Below are 15,185 nucleotides of genomic sequence, written 5' to 3' on the forward strand. Positions count from 1 at the left end.
GATATGGATATCCAACTCTCCCAGCCCCATTTGTTGAAAAGACCATTATGGCTCAGTTCGGTGACTTTGGGGGCCTTATCAAAGATCAGTCGGCCATATATCTGAGGGTCTATCTCTGAATTCTCAATTCGATTCCATTGATCTATATGTCTATCTTTGTGCCAGTACCATGCTGTTTTGGCAACTGTGGCTTTATAATAAGCTTCAAAGTCAGGGAGTGTAAGTCCTCCCACTTCGTTTTTCTTTTTTAGAGTGTCTTTAGCAATTCGAGGCATCTTCCCTTTCCAAATAAATTTGATAACTAGCTTTTCCAAGTCTGCAAAGTAGGTTGTTGGAATTTTGATTGGGATTGCATTGAATCTGTAGATGAGTTTGGGTAGAATTGACATCTTAATGACATTTAGCCTTCCTATCCATGAACGTGGAATATTTTTCCATCTTTTAAGGTCCCCTTCTATTTCTTTTAGTAGAGTTATGTAGTTTTCTTTGTATAGGTCTTTGACATCTTTCGTTAAGTTTATTCCTAGGTACTTGATTTTTTTAGTTGCTATTGAAAATGGTATCTTTTTCTTGAGTGTCTCTTCAGTTTGTTCATTTCTAGCATATAGAAACATTACTGACTTATGTGCATTAATCTTGTATCCTGCTACTTTGCTAAATTTGTTTATTAGCTCTAGTAGGTGTATCGTCGATTTCTCAGGGTTTTCTAGATATAAGATCATATCATCTGCAAACAATGACAGTTTTACTTCTTCTTTTCCAATTTGGATGCCTTTTATTTCTTTGTCTTGCCGGATTGCCCTGGCTAGCACTTCCAGCACAATGTTGAATAACAGTGGTGACAGCGGGCATCCTTGTCTTGTTCCTGATCTTAGAGGGAAGGCTTTCAATCTCTCACCATTGAGTACTATGCTGGCTGTGGGTTTTTCATATATGCTCTTTATCATGTTGAGGAAGTTTCCTTCGATTCCTACCTTTTGAAGTGTTTTTATCAAAAAGGGATGTTGGATTTTGTCAAATGCTTTTTCAGCATCTATTGAGATGATCAATTGATTTTTCCCTTTCGAGTTTTTAATGTGTTGTAATACATTGATTGTTTTTCTTATGTTGAACCATCCTTGCATGCCTGGAATGAACCCCACTTGGTCATGGTGTATGATTTTTTTAATGTGTCTTTGGATTCGATTTGCAAGTATTTTGTTGAGGATTTTTGCATCTATATTCATTAGGGAGATTGGCCGGTAGTTTTCCTTTTTTGTAGCATCTTTGCCTGGTTTTGGTATTAGATTGATGTTAGCTTCATAAAATGAGTTAGGTAGTGTTCCATTTTTTTCAATGTTTTTGAAAGAGTTTGAGTAAGATTGGTGTCAGTTCTTTCTGGAAAGTTTGGTAGAATTCCCCTGTGAAGCCATCTGGCCCTGGGCATTTATTTGTGGGAAGATTTTTGATGACTGATTGGATCTCTTTGCTTGTGATGGGTTGGTTGAGGTCTTCTATTTCTTCTCTGGTCAGTCTAGGTTGTTCATATGTTTCCAGGAAATTGTCCATTTCCTCTACATTATCCAGTTTGTTGCCATACAGTTGTTCATAATATCCTCTTATAATTTTTTTAATTTCTTCAGGATCTGCAGTTATGTTACCTTTTTCATTCATTATTTTGTTTATATGGGTCTTCTCTCTTTTTGATTTTGTCAGTCTAGCTAGGGGCTTGTCAATCTTGTTAATCTTCTCAAAGAACCAACTTTTGGTGATATTTATCCTTTTTATTGTTTTTTTGTTCTCTATGTCATTTATTTCTGCTTTAATCCTTGTTATTTCTTTTCTTGTACTTGGTTTAGGATTGGTTTGCTGTTCATTTTCTAGCTTCTTCAGTTGATCCATTAGTTCTTTGATTTTGGCTCTTTCTTCCTTTTTAATATATGCGTTTAGTGCTATAAATTTCCCCCTTAGCACTGCTTTTGCTGCATCCCATAGGTTTTGGTATGTTGTGTTCTCATTTTCATTCGTCTCTATATATTTAGCAATTTCTCTTGCTATTTCTTCTTTAACCCACTGATTGTTTAGGAGTGTGTTGTTTAACCTCCAGGTATTTGTGAATTTTCTAAGTCTCTGATGGTTATTGACTTCTAATTGTATTCCATTGTGGTCAGAGAATGTGCTTTGAATAATTTCAATCTTTTTAAATTTATTGAGGCTTGTTTTATGTCCCAGCATATGATCTATTCTGGAGAAAGATCCGTGAGCACTAGAAAAGTATGTGTATCCTGGTGATTTGGGATGTAATGTCCTGTAGATGTCTGTTAAATCTAATTCATTTATCAGATTGTTTAGGTTTTCAATTTCCTTATTGGTCTTCTGTCTGGTTGATCTATCTATAGGAGAGAGTGATGTGTTGAAGTCTCCCACAATTATTGTGGAAACATCAATTGCTTCCTTTAGTTTTGCCAATGTTTCTCTCATGTATTTTGTGGCACCTTGATTGGGTGCGTAGACATTTACGATTGTTATTTCTTCTTGCTGAATTGCCCCTTTTATTAGTATGTAGTGGCCTTCTTTGTCTCTCAAAACATCCCTGCATTTGAAGTCTATTTTATCTGAGATTAATATTGCTACACCTGCTTTCTTTTGGCTGTAGCTTGCATGAAATATTTTTTTCCACCCTTTCACTTTCAGTTTCTTTGTGTCCCTGTGTCTAAGATGAGTCTCTTGTATGCAACATATTGATGGTTCATTTTTTTTGATCCATTCTGCGAATCTATATCTTTTAATTGGGGAATTTAATCCATTTACATTCAACGTTAAAACTGTGAAGGCATTTCTTGAATCGGCCATCTTATCCTTTGGATTATGTTTGCCATATTTTTCCCTCTCTCTATTAATATCCTTTATTGTACCCATACCGAATCTCTTTAGTACTGAACCTTTCTCCAGGTCTCTCTGTCCTGTCTTTGTTTCTCTGTCTGTAGGGCTCCCTTTAGTATCTCCAGTAGGGCAGGTCTCTTGTTAGCAAATTCTCTCAGCATTTCTTTGTCTGTGAAAAATTTAAGCTCTCCCTCCAATTTGAAGGAGAGCTTTGCTGGATAAAGTATTCTTGGCTGGAAATTCCTCTCACTCAGAATTTTAAATATATTGTGCCACTGCTTTCTTGCCTGCATGGTGGCTGCTGAGTAGTCACTACTTAGTCTTATGCTGTTTCCTTTGTATGTGGTGAATTGCTTTTCTCTTGCTGCTTTCAGAACTTGCTCCTTCTCTTCTATGTTTGACAGTGTGATCAGTATATGTCTCGGAGTGGGTTTTTTTGGATTTATTCTATTTGGAGTTCGCTGAGCATTTATGATTTGTGTATTTATGTTGTTTAGAAGATTTGGGAAGTTTTCCCCAACAATTTCTTTGAATACTCTTCCTAGACCTTTACCCTTTTCTTCCCCTTCTGGGACACCAATGAGTCTTATATTCGGACGTTTCATATTATCTATCATATCCCTGAGGTCCATTTCGAGTTTTTCAATTTTTTTCCCCGTTCTTTCTTTTATGCTTTCATTTTCCATTCTGTCATCTTCCAGGTCACTGATTCGTTGTTCAACTTCCTCTGGTCTTGTACTATGAGTGTCCAGAATCTTTTTAATTTGGTCAACAGTTTCTTTAATTTCCATAAGATCATCCATTTTTTTATTTAGTCTTGCAATGTCTTCTTTATGCTCTTCTAGGGTCTTCTTGATTTCCTTCATATCCCGTACTAGGGTCTCATTGTTCATCTTTAGTTCTTTGAGTAGCTGCTCTAGGTGGTGTGTCTCTTCTGGTCTTTTGATTTGGGTGCTTGGGCTTGGGTTATCCATATCGTCTGTTTTTTTCATATGCTTTACAATTTTCTGTTGTTTTTGGCCTCGTGGCATTTGCTGAACTTGATAGGGTTCTTTTAGGGTTTGTAGACCAGTTGAAGTCCTTATCTCTGATTTATCAGATCTACAGCTTCGTGGAGTACACTTTCTCTAACTAACCAGCAGGTGGCGTCCACGAGCCACCTGTTCTCCACAAGCCAGATCTCCCCTGCTTAGCCTTTTTGGTGAGTGGGGGAGTGAGTCTTGTGGGGCCCAATTGGTGTACCAAGCTTGCGTGTGTAGTTGGTGTTGCCTGCCCTGTATGTGGGGCGTGTTTCTGGGCAGTCGGGGAGGGGGGGTGGCCCTAACAATCAAATCTCCCTGATGATCCTAGAGTTTTAAAGCTGCTGCAATAGTCTAATCCTTCAGTTCAGTCCTGCCACAGTTTGTCTCTGCCACTGACCCACAAGTCTTTGGTATTGGCGTATGGCTCCTGAGACTTGCAAGTGGGCCCCTCTTCCAGGCTGTGCACCCCGGGTCCTCTGTTGAGGGATGACTGTGCTATGTCACAGGTGAGTGCCGTCCCCCCAGGGCAGTTCTGGGCTGCTGGGCTGTGTAGGGAGGCTCCCAGTCTGCTCAAATGATGGCTGAATGGGGCTCTGTTAATTCACACTGCTCCCCCCTTCCCAGCTCTGGGACATTCAGCTGAGATTGCAGGGAAGGCTAATGTCCACGCCCAGTTTTGTGGTGTGTGCCTGTTATTTGAAGCACTTCCGTCACACTGGGTTGTCTGGGGCAGCTCTGGGCTATGGGGCTGGCGATGGGCAGGAGTGTTTCCTGTCCACCAGGATGGTGGCTGTGAGCGGACACCCCCCTTTTCTTGGGAAGTTGTGTTGTTTAGTGAATTTTCTCAGCCACTGGAATATTGCCTTTTGTCTCAGAGCTCTCTTAGTTCTGCTCTTGACTTGACGTGCCCAAATTTCAATTCTTTGAAGCTTTCTGTATTGAGCTTCTTAGAGTAATTGTTTTAGAAAAAGCAAAAAGGATTTAAAAAAAAAAAAAAAAAAAAAAAAAAACGGCCCTCCTCAGAGATCTAATGGGTTATTGAAATGCTAATAGACAAAGCAACCAGGGCCATTAAGGAAAGGTGCACTGGGCAGAGAGATCAGCTTTGCTTCGGGATTTGCATATGCGCCTCAAGGCCTGATCTCCGCCCTTCCCCTTTCTGTGTTCACCAGAACTCGAAAAATCCTCTGCTTTTATTTTGGAGTTTTTCGTGTTGTTTTTTTTCTATGTCTGTCTCCTCTCTGCTGGGCTGGCTGCTGTCAGATTCTCTGGTGTCTGGTCTCAGTCTATCTATGGTTGGAGTTTGAATCAGTAGAATGAGTTTCTGATAAGAGCAGCCACTGCAATTCTCCCTTCTCCTTCCCGGAGCTGACAGCCCCTCCTCCCCCGGGACTGAGCCTGGCAGGGAGGGGCGCGGGTCCCCTGGCCGCAAAAACTTACAGATTTCGCTGATCTCAGCAGTTCCACGTCTTCATGAGTGTTGTATGAAGTATGCCCAAAGACAGATTGCTCTGTGGTGTCCAGTCCACGCAGTTCCTGGCTTTTTACCTACTTTCCTGGAGGAGTAACTAAAACATACAGCTCACCAGTCTGCCATCTTGCCCCGCCTCCTCTCTCTCGTTTTTGAAGGACAGTTTTGCCGGATATAGGATTCTTGGTTGGCAGTATGCTGAATGTATCATACCACTGCCTTCTCGCCTCCATTGTTTTTGCTGAGAAATCTGTACTTAGTCTTATTGAGCTTCCCTTGTATGTTATGGGTTGCTTTTGTCTTGCTGCTTTCAGAATTCTCTTTGTCTTTGACATTTGACAATCTGATGAGTGTGTGTCTTGGAGTAGATCTATTTGGATCAGTTCTGTTTGGGGTATGCTGTGCTTCTTGGACCTGTAATTTTATGTTTTCCTAAGAGTTGAGAATCTTTCATTGATAATTTCCTTTATTATTCTTTCTGCCGCTCTCCCTTCTCTTCTCCTTCTGGAATACCTATAACACGTGTATTTGTGCACTTAATGTTGTCATTCAGTTCCCTGAGACCCTGCTCATGTTTTTCCATTCTTTTCCCTATCTGTCCCTTTGTGTGCAGGATTTCAGATGCCCTGTGTTCCAGCTCACTGATCCTTTCTTCTGCCTGTCCAGGTCTGCTGTTGTATTCTCCATTGTGCTTTTCATCTCTTCTGTTGTGCCTTTCATTCCCATAAGTTCTGCTCTTTGATTTTTCAAGCTTACAAATCCTTCCTTATGATCGCCTAGTGTCTTTATATCCTTCATCTCTTTTGTCACATTGTCTCTCATCTCATTGATTTGATTTAAAAGATTTGTTTGAACATCTGTAATTAATTGTTTCAACTCCTGGAACTCAGTTGAATTGTTAGTTTCTTCCTTTGGGCCACATCTTCTTTCCTGATGTGGCTCGTGATTTTTGCTGTCTAGGCATCTGCTTTTCTTTATTGGTTTATTCTGGAGGTTGTTTTCTCTCTTTTGCGCTTAAGTTTTTCTTATTAGTTGACTTTGATCTCTATCTTTTCTTTGTTTCTCTTGCTGGATGGTTTTCAGATTGGCTCTGCCCTCAGGCCTTCCTCCCAAAATCAGGTACCCACCATGGCCTGCCGCAGGGATGGGAGGTAGGCACTGGGCACCCCAGCACGTTCACTGTGTGTGGTAATACAAATCTGCTGGCTTCTAATGGTGCCTCTGTTTTCCACCAGCTAGGAAGACCTGGGTTTGTCTTGGGGCCCTGCTTTAACAGTTGGGTCTTCCCTATTTCTCAGCCAAAACGGGACTGGATTTCCGTATAGGGCATGTAGACCAGTTCCTGTGCTCCTAAGAAAGGGTCTGAAGCATTTTTTACAAGTATTTTCTTCTCTTGCACTTTTTGGGCTTTCCAGCAGATGGTGCTGTTTGGTGCTTTGCCTCTGAGCACAGGCTGTGTCTGACCCAGCAGGGTGAAACTGTGGGATTCCTATGCCCTCACTTTGCCAGCCAAAATCTGCCTTGATGTGGGGCTCCACCTGTGGTTAAGTACTCCCTCAGCTGACCCAATGCTCCAGCTGTCTCCAAGGCAAGCAAACAGCCACTGGCTGCTGCTTCCCTCAAGTGTGGGGACAGAGCTTTCAGACCCAGGGCTGGAAACAGTCTCTGTCCATGTTTTCTCAGTTTGCTTGTCCCTCACTGGCCTAGGCCTTGAAATGTTGTCCCCTGTCCATTGGGTCTTGAAACAGGGTAGTTTTCACTGCTGTGAGATTTTAAAATCGGTGTCCGTGGTGTGGGAGGGTCCCGTCTTTTGTTTCTGTGCCTTTCCCACACAGAGACTGAGTGAGGGGAAGGGGAGACGACCAGCTGATATAGGACGGAAAATTCCTACCTGATATTTCTTCTCTTCCTTCAATTTGGCATTTGCAGGATCTTTCTCCAGTCTATTTCCTCCTCCAGGTTTCAAACAATTCAGAATTGTCCTTTATTTTGTTGAATTCTTGAGAGAAGTTTTCAGTAGCTGTTTACGTCGCCATGTTGATGACGTCACTCCAAAAACGAATTTTTGATTTTGTTGATTCTATTTTTTTTTAATTTTTTCATTTATCTCTGCTGTGATCTTTATTTCCTTCCTTCTGCTCACTTTGGGTTTAATTTGCTCTTCTTTGTCTAGTTCTTCCAGGGGTGAGGCTAGGTTCTCTGATTTGAGATTTTTCTTTTTTGAGGTAGACATTTAGAGCTATAAATTATCCTCTGAGTAACGCCTTTGCTGTATCCCATAAATTTTGCTATGTTGTATTTTTTTCATTTGCCTAATTTCCCTTGTGATACCTTCTTTAACCCTTTAAGTGTTTTAAGAGTATGTTGTTTTCTTTCCACGTATTTGTGAATTTTCCAGTTCTGTTATTTTGTTATTAAACACAATAACAAAATAGAACAGAGATGCATTATTGAACGCATCTTCAGAGAAGATGCGTTGTATGCTTTCAGTATTTTTTGAGACTTTTTTTTGGTGACCTAACATATCATTTACACTGGGGAATGATCCCTGTGCACTGGAGAAGAATGTGTACTCTGCTGCGGTTGAGTGAAGAGTTCTATATTATATCTCTGAGGTCTAGTCGGTTGTAGTATCATTGAAGTCTTCTCTTTCCTTCTGTCTAGATGTTCTATCCATTATTGAGTGGTGTATTGAATCATCTATTTCTCCTTTCAAATGTGTCAGTATTTCCTGTTTGGGGGAGCTCTGCCATTAGATGCATATATATTTATAATTATGTCTTCTTGTTGACATGACCCCTTTTTATTAGTGACCTTCTTTGTCCCTGTTTTTGACTTAGTCTATTTTATGTGACATTAGTATAGCTACCCCAATACTCTTTTGGTTACTGCTTGCATAGTATATTTTTTCCCATACTTTCACTTTCAGCCTACTTACGTCTTTGAACTTAAGGTGAGTCTCTTGTAAACAGTAAATTTTTTTTTGAGAAGCCTAGGGAAGTCTGCATACTTTGTATACTGTTTTTAAATGATGGATTTTGAAACTAAACCATTCACTGTTTTGCTTTCTCCCATGGAATGTAGCCAGGTGACTTTGTACATACTTTGGGAGATGCGCATATTTACCTGAATCACATCGAGGCACTGAAAATTCAGGTAAGAATTTTTTTCTGTTACCTTTTTGAGTTTGGTGCCTAACCTTGATGAAAGTTTCATTTATAGAACACCCTTAGGTCATAGGCATTCTGCTCAGTGCTGTGACTGGTTTGAAGCTGAATGGGCTGTGACCATCCAGCTCTGCTTTCGGGTGGGTAGTGGGCAGGTGGGCAGAGATCAGACAGGCCTGCATTTCTCCAGCCACAGGTGGTGAATGCAGTGGACACTGACAGCACCAGTACCAGAGAGGAGAGCCACATTCTGGCCAAGAGATTGGGGATTTTCCTGGAAGTGGCATTTTAATTCATATGTTTATTTAAAGGAAGATTTAAATGCAAATATTTTCAATTTTATGCTGAAGAGGACTAAGATCTGAAGTTTCCAAGGTTTTGTCTACTCAAATACCTAAGTTTTTATAGCAGCCAACAAATTTTGCTTTGAAATGCCAGTAAAAATGCAAGAGTGTTTGTGCTTAAATTAGCCCCAAGGAAAAAGAAATGTAGAAACTGTTAGCCCCTTTCAGATTGGATCCTGGTTAGAGCCTGGTTTTGCTTTTTGGGAAGCTTGGCTCCTTTTGATTACAGGGCACCTTTGTGGCTTGTTGATGATCTTTTTTCTTCTTGCTCCCTTCTGTGCTGAACACAATAATGTGATATCACCATCTGTGTCGCCTCCTAATCGCCACTGTCTGTGTGTCACAGGAATTCTGGCTTCTGTCCCTTCCTGTTAGTTGTCAACAGATTTAATCCCCTTTCTTGGGTGAGAGCTGGGCTAGGGATTGTGGAGCCCAGCTAACCTGAATTGGGGTGCCTACCATGAGGTACAGACCCAAAAGTACAAGACTGTCCCTGCCCTCATTAATTTCACCAAGAGGAACTGAGAGCTCACCCAGGTGAACCATCAGGCCACTGGCGCTGTGTAATTTCACAAAATACACTTCGTTCATTATCAGTGTGAGGGAATCATTTGTTTACCCTGCAGAAGTACTGCCTGCCCAGGGATGTGGTATCTCTAGTACTGCACCCCTATAAAATGGGTGATAACATACCATGTGCTAGTTTTATGAAGAGACCTGGGGAGTGGAATTAAAGCAGGTTGTACAGATTAGGCAAAGTAATGGTCCTAAGCCTTATTTTCTTGTTTTTAGCTTCAGCGAGAACCAAGACCTTTCCCCAAGCTCAAAATTCTTCGAAAAGTTGAAACAATCGATGACTTCAAAGCTGAAGACTTTCAGATTGAAGGGTACAATCCTCACCCAACTATTAAAATGGAAATGGCTGTCTAAGGTGCTTTTAAAGGAACTATTTCAAGGGAGTTGTCAGACTAGGGGTTGGATGGCAGGTGAATTCCTTTTGCTGTAAAGGAAAAAGGAAGTAGGTCAAAAACCTGTTGGTTACTTATTAGTTGTTATTCACTGTAAAATGCCTTCCTTTTGAGGATGTTGCTACAAGCAAATGTAACTGCAGGTGGTTTTAGTTACAAAAGGCTTTGAGCTTGGTTACATGTATGAAAAGGCTAAGATTATGAATAAGGTCAGGAGAGTGAGAATTTATATACTAGTAACAAAAAACAGGTCCATGCATTTCAAACGCATATTTTTATAAAGAAGGTCAGTGAATTTCAAGAATTATATAAACGACTTCCTCAAATTTTAGGGAGCTGAATGCTTAATGGATAGTGTGCTTATGAACACTTAGTTACATTTGTTTGATACATTGCTATAATAAAGCCATGTTCCACCCTCATCAGTGTTTTATTCTGTATTGTCCTGTCAGCCCAGTTCCTGCCTAAAATAAACTACTTTGCCTGTGCAAGAGAAAGTTAAGATGTATAACCATCATTTTTGGTGCCTAATTCACAATATCAATCAGTAATGAGCATGTAATATAACTTTAAATTGTTAAGTTCTTCATCCCTTTCCTCTTGTTCACCTGATGATGGTTTAATCCAGGAAGCAAAAATTCATTTAAGTCCAGTTGCTTTTTGGAACGAAAATACAATGACCATTTAGGTCAAGAATTTTTGAAGGGTTATAGGAAAAAAACAATCTATGAAATAACACTGACCTCATTGGGTTTCACTGTGGTGTGTTTCCTCTAATGTGCTGAGCGACTGAAGAGAGGCTAGAGCATTTTGAGGCTAATCAGTGAAATGTTTTACCTTTGTTGTACATGAGACATCCGGCAGTGCTGCAGAACTATTTTTATTCTGCTAAAATTTAGGACCAGTGTTAAATAGAATAAGGAATTGTTCCAGCAAACAATGTCATATGTTACTTATTCTCAAGTACCATTTAATGTTTAGGTACAACACTTGATAGGAATGTTGAACTAACGTCTTTCTGGATTTTGGATTAGGTAAGTTTTAATTCATTTAAGAAATATATGAGAATACAGTTATTTGCTAAAAGAATCAGGTAAAAATGAGCTGATTGCTGAGGTTACTATGACTTGTAGTTGAATTAATCTTGATTGAGAGGATAAGATTTTTTTCCTCCTTTCATAATTTTAAAACTTTTCACTTAAAGAAAAATTTGTTCTGGTTGAACACTTAATTTTCTTGAGCAGCAAGGAGTTTCTTCCAGACTTCACCATCTGGGTATTGGTATTCGTTTACAGATTCCTCCTTCATTTCTGTTGAATAGCCAGCGTCCTATCAAAGACAAAAATTGAGAAGTGCTTATAACCACCTGGAACAATATCTATTTGACTTATTTCTTCTGCTCTTGGAAATGCTTTTATATCTAAGCCAGAGGTAACTGAATCAAATAAAATTTCAGATAATTTAAAATGGAGAGGGGTACACTTTATGGAATATTTAACTAAACTGAAAACTCATGATTTCTCCTTTTAGTAACTTATGCAGAAAAAGTACACAGTTCCATATACTCCCTCTCCTCTCCCCCCTCAGTTTTCCCTATTGTTAACATATTGTATTGTGTGGTACCTTTGTTACAAGTCATTAAAGAATGTTACTCTAATTATATATTAACTATAGTCCGAAGTTTACATTAGGGGTCACATTTTGTGTTTTGCAGTTTTGTGGGTTACTTTTTCGTCTTTTACTGGTAACATATATACAACCTAAAACTTCATGTTTTAACCACTTTAAAGTATACAGTTCAGTGGGTTGATTACATTCACACTGTTGCATACCATCACCACTGTCTACTACCAAAGCATTTTCCATCACCCCAAAGAGAAATTCTATACCAAGTAAGCAATTAACTCCCATTCCCTACACCGCAGCCTCTTAACCTGTATTCTAGTTTCTGACTCTGAATTTTCTTATTCTAATTATTTCACATCAGTGAGATCATAAAATACTTGTCCTTTTGTGTCTGGTTTATTACATCCAACATGATGTCTTCAAGGTTCATTCATGTTGTACCATGAATCAGAACTTCATTCTTTTTTGTGGCTGAATAATATTCTGTCATATGTGTATACCACATTTTGTTTACCCATTCATCCACTGATGGACACTTGGATTGTTTCCACCTTTGAAAAATCAATCTGCAAATATATTTGAGTCCCTGATTTCTGTTCTTTTTTGGTGTATACCTAGTGGAATTGCTAGGTCATATGCTAATTCTACACTTACCTTTCTGAGGAACTGCCCAGCAGTTTTCCACAGTGACTGCACCATTTTAAATTTCCACCGACATTGTACAAGCATTCCTATTTCCTTACATCCTCTCCAACACTTGCTATTTTCCTTATTTTTTTAAAAAAATAGCCATTCCAGCAGGAGTCAGATGGTATCTCATTGTGGTTTTGATTTGTATTTCCTGGATATCTGATGATGACGTGCATCTTTTCATGTATCTTTTGGCCATTTATCTATCATTGTTAGGGAAATGTCTATTCAAGTCTTTCCCCCATTTTTCTATTGGGTTGCTTGTCTTTTTGTTGTTGAGTTGTAGGAGGTCTGTAAATAATCTGGATATTAAACCCTTATCAGCTATAAGCTTTCCAAATATTTTGTCCAATTCCATAGACTGTTTTTTACTTTCTTAATAAAGTCCTTTGATGTACAAGTTTTAAATTTTGATGAAGTCCCAGTTATCTGTTTTTCCTTCCCTTGCTCGTATAAATTTTGAGTTAATTTTTATATAACACCATAGGGGTCCTCTTTCTTTCTTTTGCATATGGATATCTGGTTCTCCCAGCACCATTTGTTGAAGAGACTGTTCTTTCCCAGTTGAGTGAACTTGGCAGCCATGTCAAACATCAACTGGCCATAGATGGGAGGGTCTATTTTTGAACTCCCAATTTGATTCTGTTGGTCAGTATATCTATGCTGGTACCATGCTGTTTTAACCACCATAGCTTTGTAATACACTTTAGAGTCAGGAAATGTGTCTTCCAGCTTCATAAAGATATTTTTGGCTATTCGAGGCCCCTTTGCTTTCCAAATAAATTTGATAATTAGTTTTTTGATTTCAGCAAAGTAGGCTGCTGGAATTTTGACTGGTATTGCATTGAATCTGTAGATCGCTTTGGGCAGAATCAACATCTTAATGACATTTAACCTCCCAATCCATAAATACGGAATGTCTTTCCATTTATTTAGGTCTTTTTTGATTTTGTTTAGCAATGTTTTGTAGTTGTCAGTGTACAGGTCCTTTAAATTCCTGGTTAAGTTTATTTCCAGATACTTGATTCTTTTATTTGCTTTTGTGAATGGAAATTTTTCTTGATTACTTCTAGGATAGCTCACTACTAGTTTATAGAAACACTCCTGATTTTTGTATGTTCATCTTATACACCACCACTTTGCTGAATTTATTACCTCTAATAGCTTTATGGTAGTTTTTTCAGGGCTTTCTAAATATAGGGTCATGTCATCTGCAAAAAGTGTAAGTTTTACTTCTTCCTTTCCTATTTTGATGCCTTGTATTTCTTTTTTCTGCCTAATTGCTCTAGCTAGAACTTTTAGCACAATATCAAATAACTGATGACAGTGGGTATCCTTGTCTTGTTCCCAATCTTAGAGGGAAAACTTTCTGTCTCTCACTGTTGTAACATATTAGCTGTGGGTTTTTCATATTTGCCCTTTATCATGTGGAGGAAGTTTCCTTCTATTCTTATATTTTGAAGTGTTTTTATCAAGTAAGGATGCAGGATTTTGTCAAATACCTTTTCAGTGTCAATGGAGATGATCATCTGGTTTTTCCCCTTTGATTTGTTACTGTGTTATATTACATTAATTGATTTTCTTGTGTTGAACCACCCTTGCATACCTGGGAAAAAACCCACTAAATCGTGGTGTGTAATTCTTTTAATGTGCTGTTGGAATAAAAACCCAATCAATCGTGGTTTGTAATTCTTTTAATGTGCTTTTGGAATTGGTTTGCAAGTATTTTGTTGACGATTTTTGCATCTATATTCATTAGAGAGCTTGGTCTGTAGTTTTCTTGTATTAGGCTTTTGTATTAGGGTGATGTGGCCTTCATAGAATGAATTAGGTAGTGTTCCCTCCTCTTCAATTTTTGGAATTCTTTTTGGAATGCTTGGTAAAATTCCCCTGTAAAGCCATCTGGACCTGGGCTTTTCTTTGTTGGGAGCTTTTTGATGGCTGATTGAATCTCTCAACTTGTGATTGGTTTGCTGAGGTCCTGAGTCAGTGAAAGTCGTTCACTTGTTTCTAGGAAATTGTCCATTTCATCTAAGTTGTCTAGTTTGTTGGTCTATAGTAGCTCATAGAATCCTCTTAGGATCTTTTTTATTTCTTTGGGTCCATGGACGTGACCCCCCCACCCCCAATTTTTTTTTTTTTTTTTTTTTTACATTTATTTACATCTTTTCTTTTTTTCTTTGTCAGTCTAGCTTACGGTTTGTCAATTTTACTGATTTTTCTCAAGCAACCATCTTTTGGTTTTATTGATTCTCTATTGTTTTTTTTTCTTCTCAATTTCATTTATTTCTGCTCTAATATTTGTAATTTCATTCCTTCTGCTTGCTAGGGGAGTAGTTTGCCGTTCTTTCTCTAGTTTCTCCAGGTGTTCACTTAGGTCTTTGATTTTAGCTTTTTCTTCCTTTTTAATGTAGGCATTTAGGGCTGTAAATTTCCCTCAGCATTGCCTTCACTGCATCCCATAGGCTTTTTTTTTTTTTTAATAGTCATTTTATTGAGATATGTTCACATTACCACGCAGTCATACAAAACAAATCGTACATTCAGTTGTTGACAGTACCATTACATAGTTGTACATTCATCAACAAAATCAATCCCTGACACCTTCATTACCACACACACAAAAATAACAATAATAATAAAGTGAAAAAGAGCAATTAAAGTAAAAAAGAACACTGGGTGCCTTTGTTTGTTTGTTTCCTTCCCCTATTTTTCTACTTATCCATCCATAAACTAGACAAAGGGGAGTGTGGTCCTTATGGCTTCCCCAATCCCACTGTCACCCTTCATAAGCTATATTTTTATACAATCGTCTTTGAGATTCATGGGTTCTGGGTTGTAGTTTGATAGTTTCAGGTATCTACCACCAGCTACCCCAATTCCTTAGAACCTAAAAAGGGTTGTCTATATTGTGTGTAAGAGTGTCCACCAGAGTGACCTCTTGGCTCCTTTTGGAATCTCTCTGCCACTGAAGCTTATTTCATTTCCTTTCACATCCCTGTTTTGGTCAAGATGTTCTCCATCCCATGATGCCG

The 15,185-nt window shown here is 38.8% G+C and overlaps 2 protein-coding genes across 3 annotated transcripts in view; one reads left to right on the top strand and one right to left on the bottom strand.

Annotated features, from left to right (window-relative positions):
- The window catches only part of TYMS (thymidylate synthetase), a 40,962-nt gene extending 29,460 nt beyond the window's left edge, over positions 1-11,502 (top strand). The window contains exons 6-7 of the mRNA XM_037806100.1: positions 8,440-8,511; positions 9,659-11,502. Of these exons, the coding sequence (XP_037662028.1) occupies positions 8,440-8,511; positions 9,659-9,796 (210 nt within the window). The 3' untranslated portion in view covers positions 9,797-11,502. The remainder of the gene's footprint in view (positions 1-8,439; positions 8,512-9,658) is intronic.
- ENOSF1 (enolase superfamily member 1) overlaps positions 10,107-15,185 on the bottom strand; it is a 58,621-nt gene continuing 53,542 nt past the window's right edge. For both annotated transcript variants that reach the window (XM_037806097.1, XM_037806098.1), the window contains one exon: positions 10,107-11,163. In XM_037806097.1, coding sequence (XP_037662025.1) covers positions 11,062-11,163 — 102 coding nt within the window. In that variant the 3' untranslated portion in view covers positions 10,107-11,061. The remainder of the gene's footprint in view (positions 11,164-15,185) is intronic.

The sequence above is a fragment of the Choloepus didactylus genome, chromosome 16 (genome assembly GCF_015220235.1).
Source record: "Choloepus didactylus isolate mChoDid1 chromosome 16, mChoDid1.pri, whole genome shotgun sequence".
Classification (NCBI taxonomy): Eukaryota; Metazoa; Chordata; class Mammalia; order Pilosa; family Megalonychidae; genus Choloepus; species Choloepus didactylus.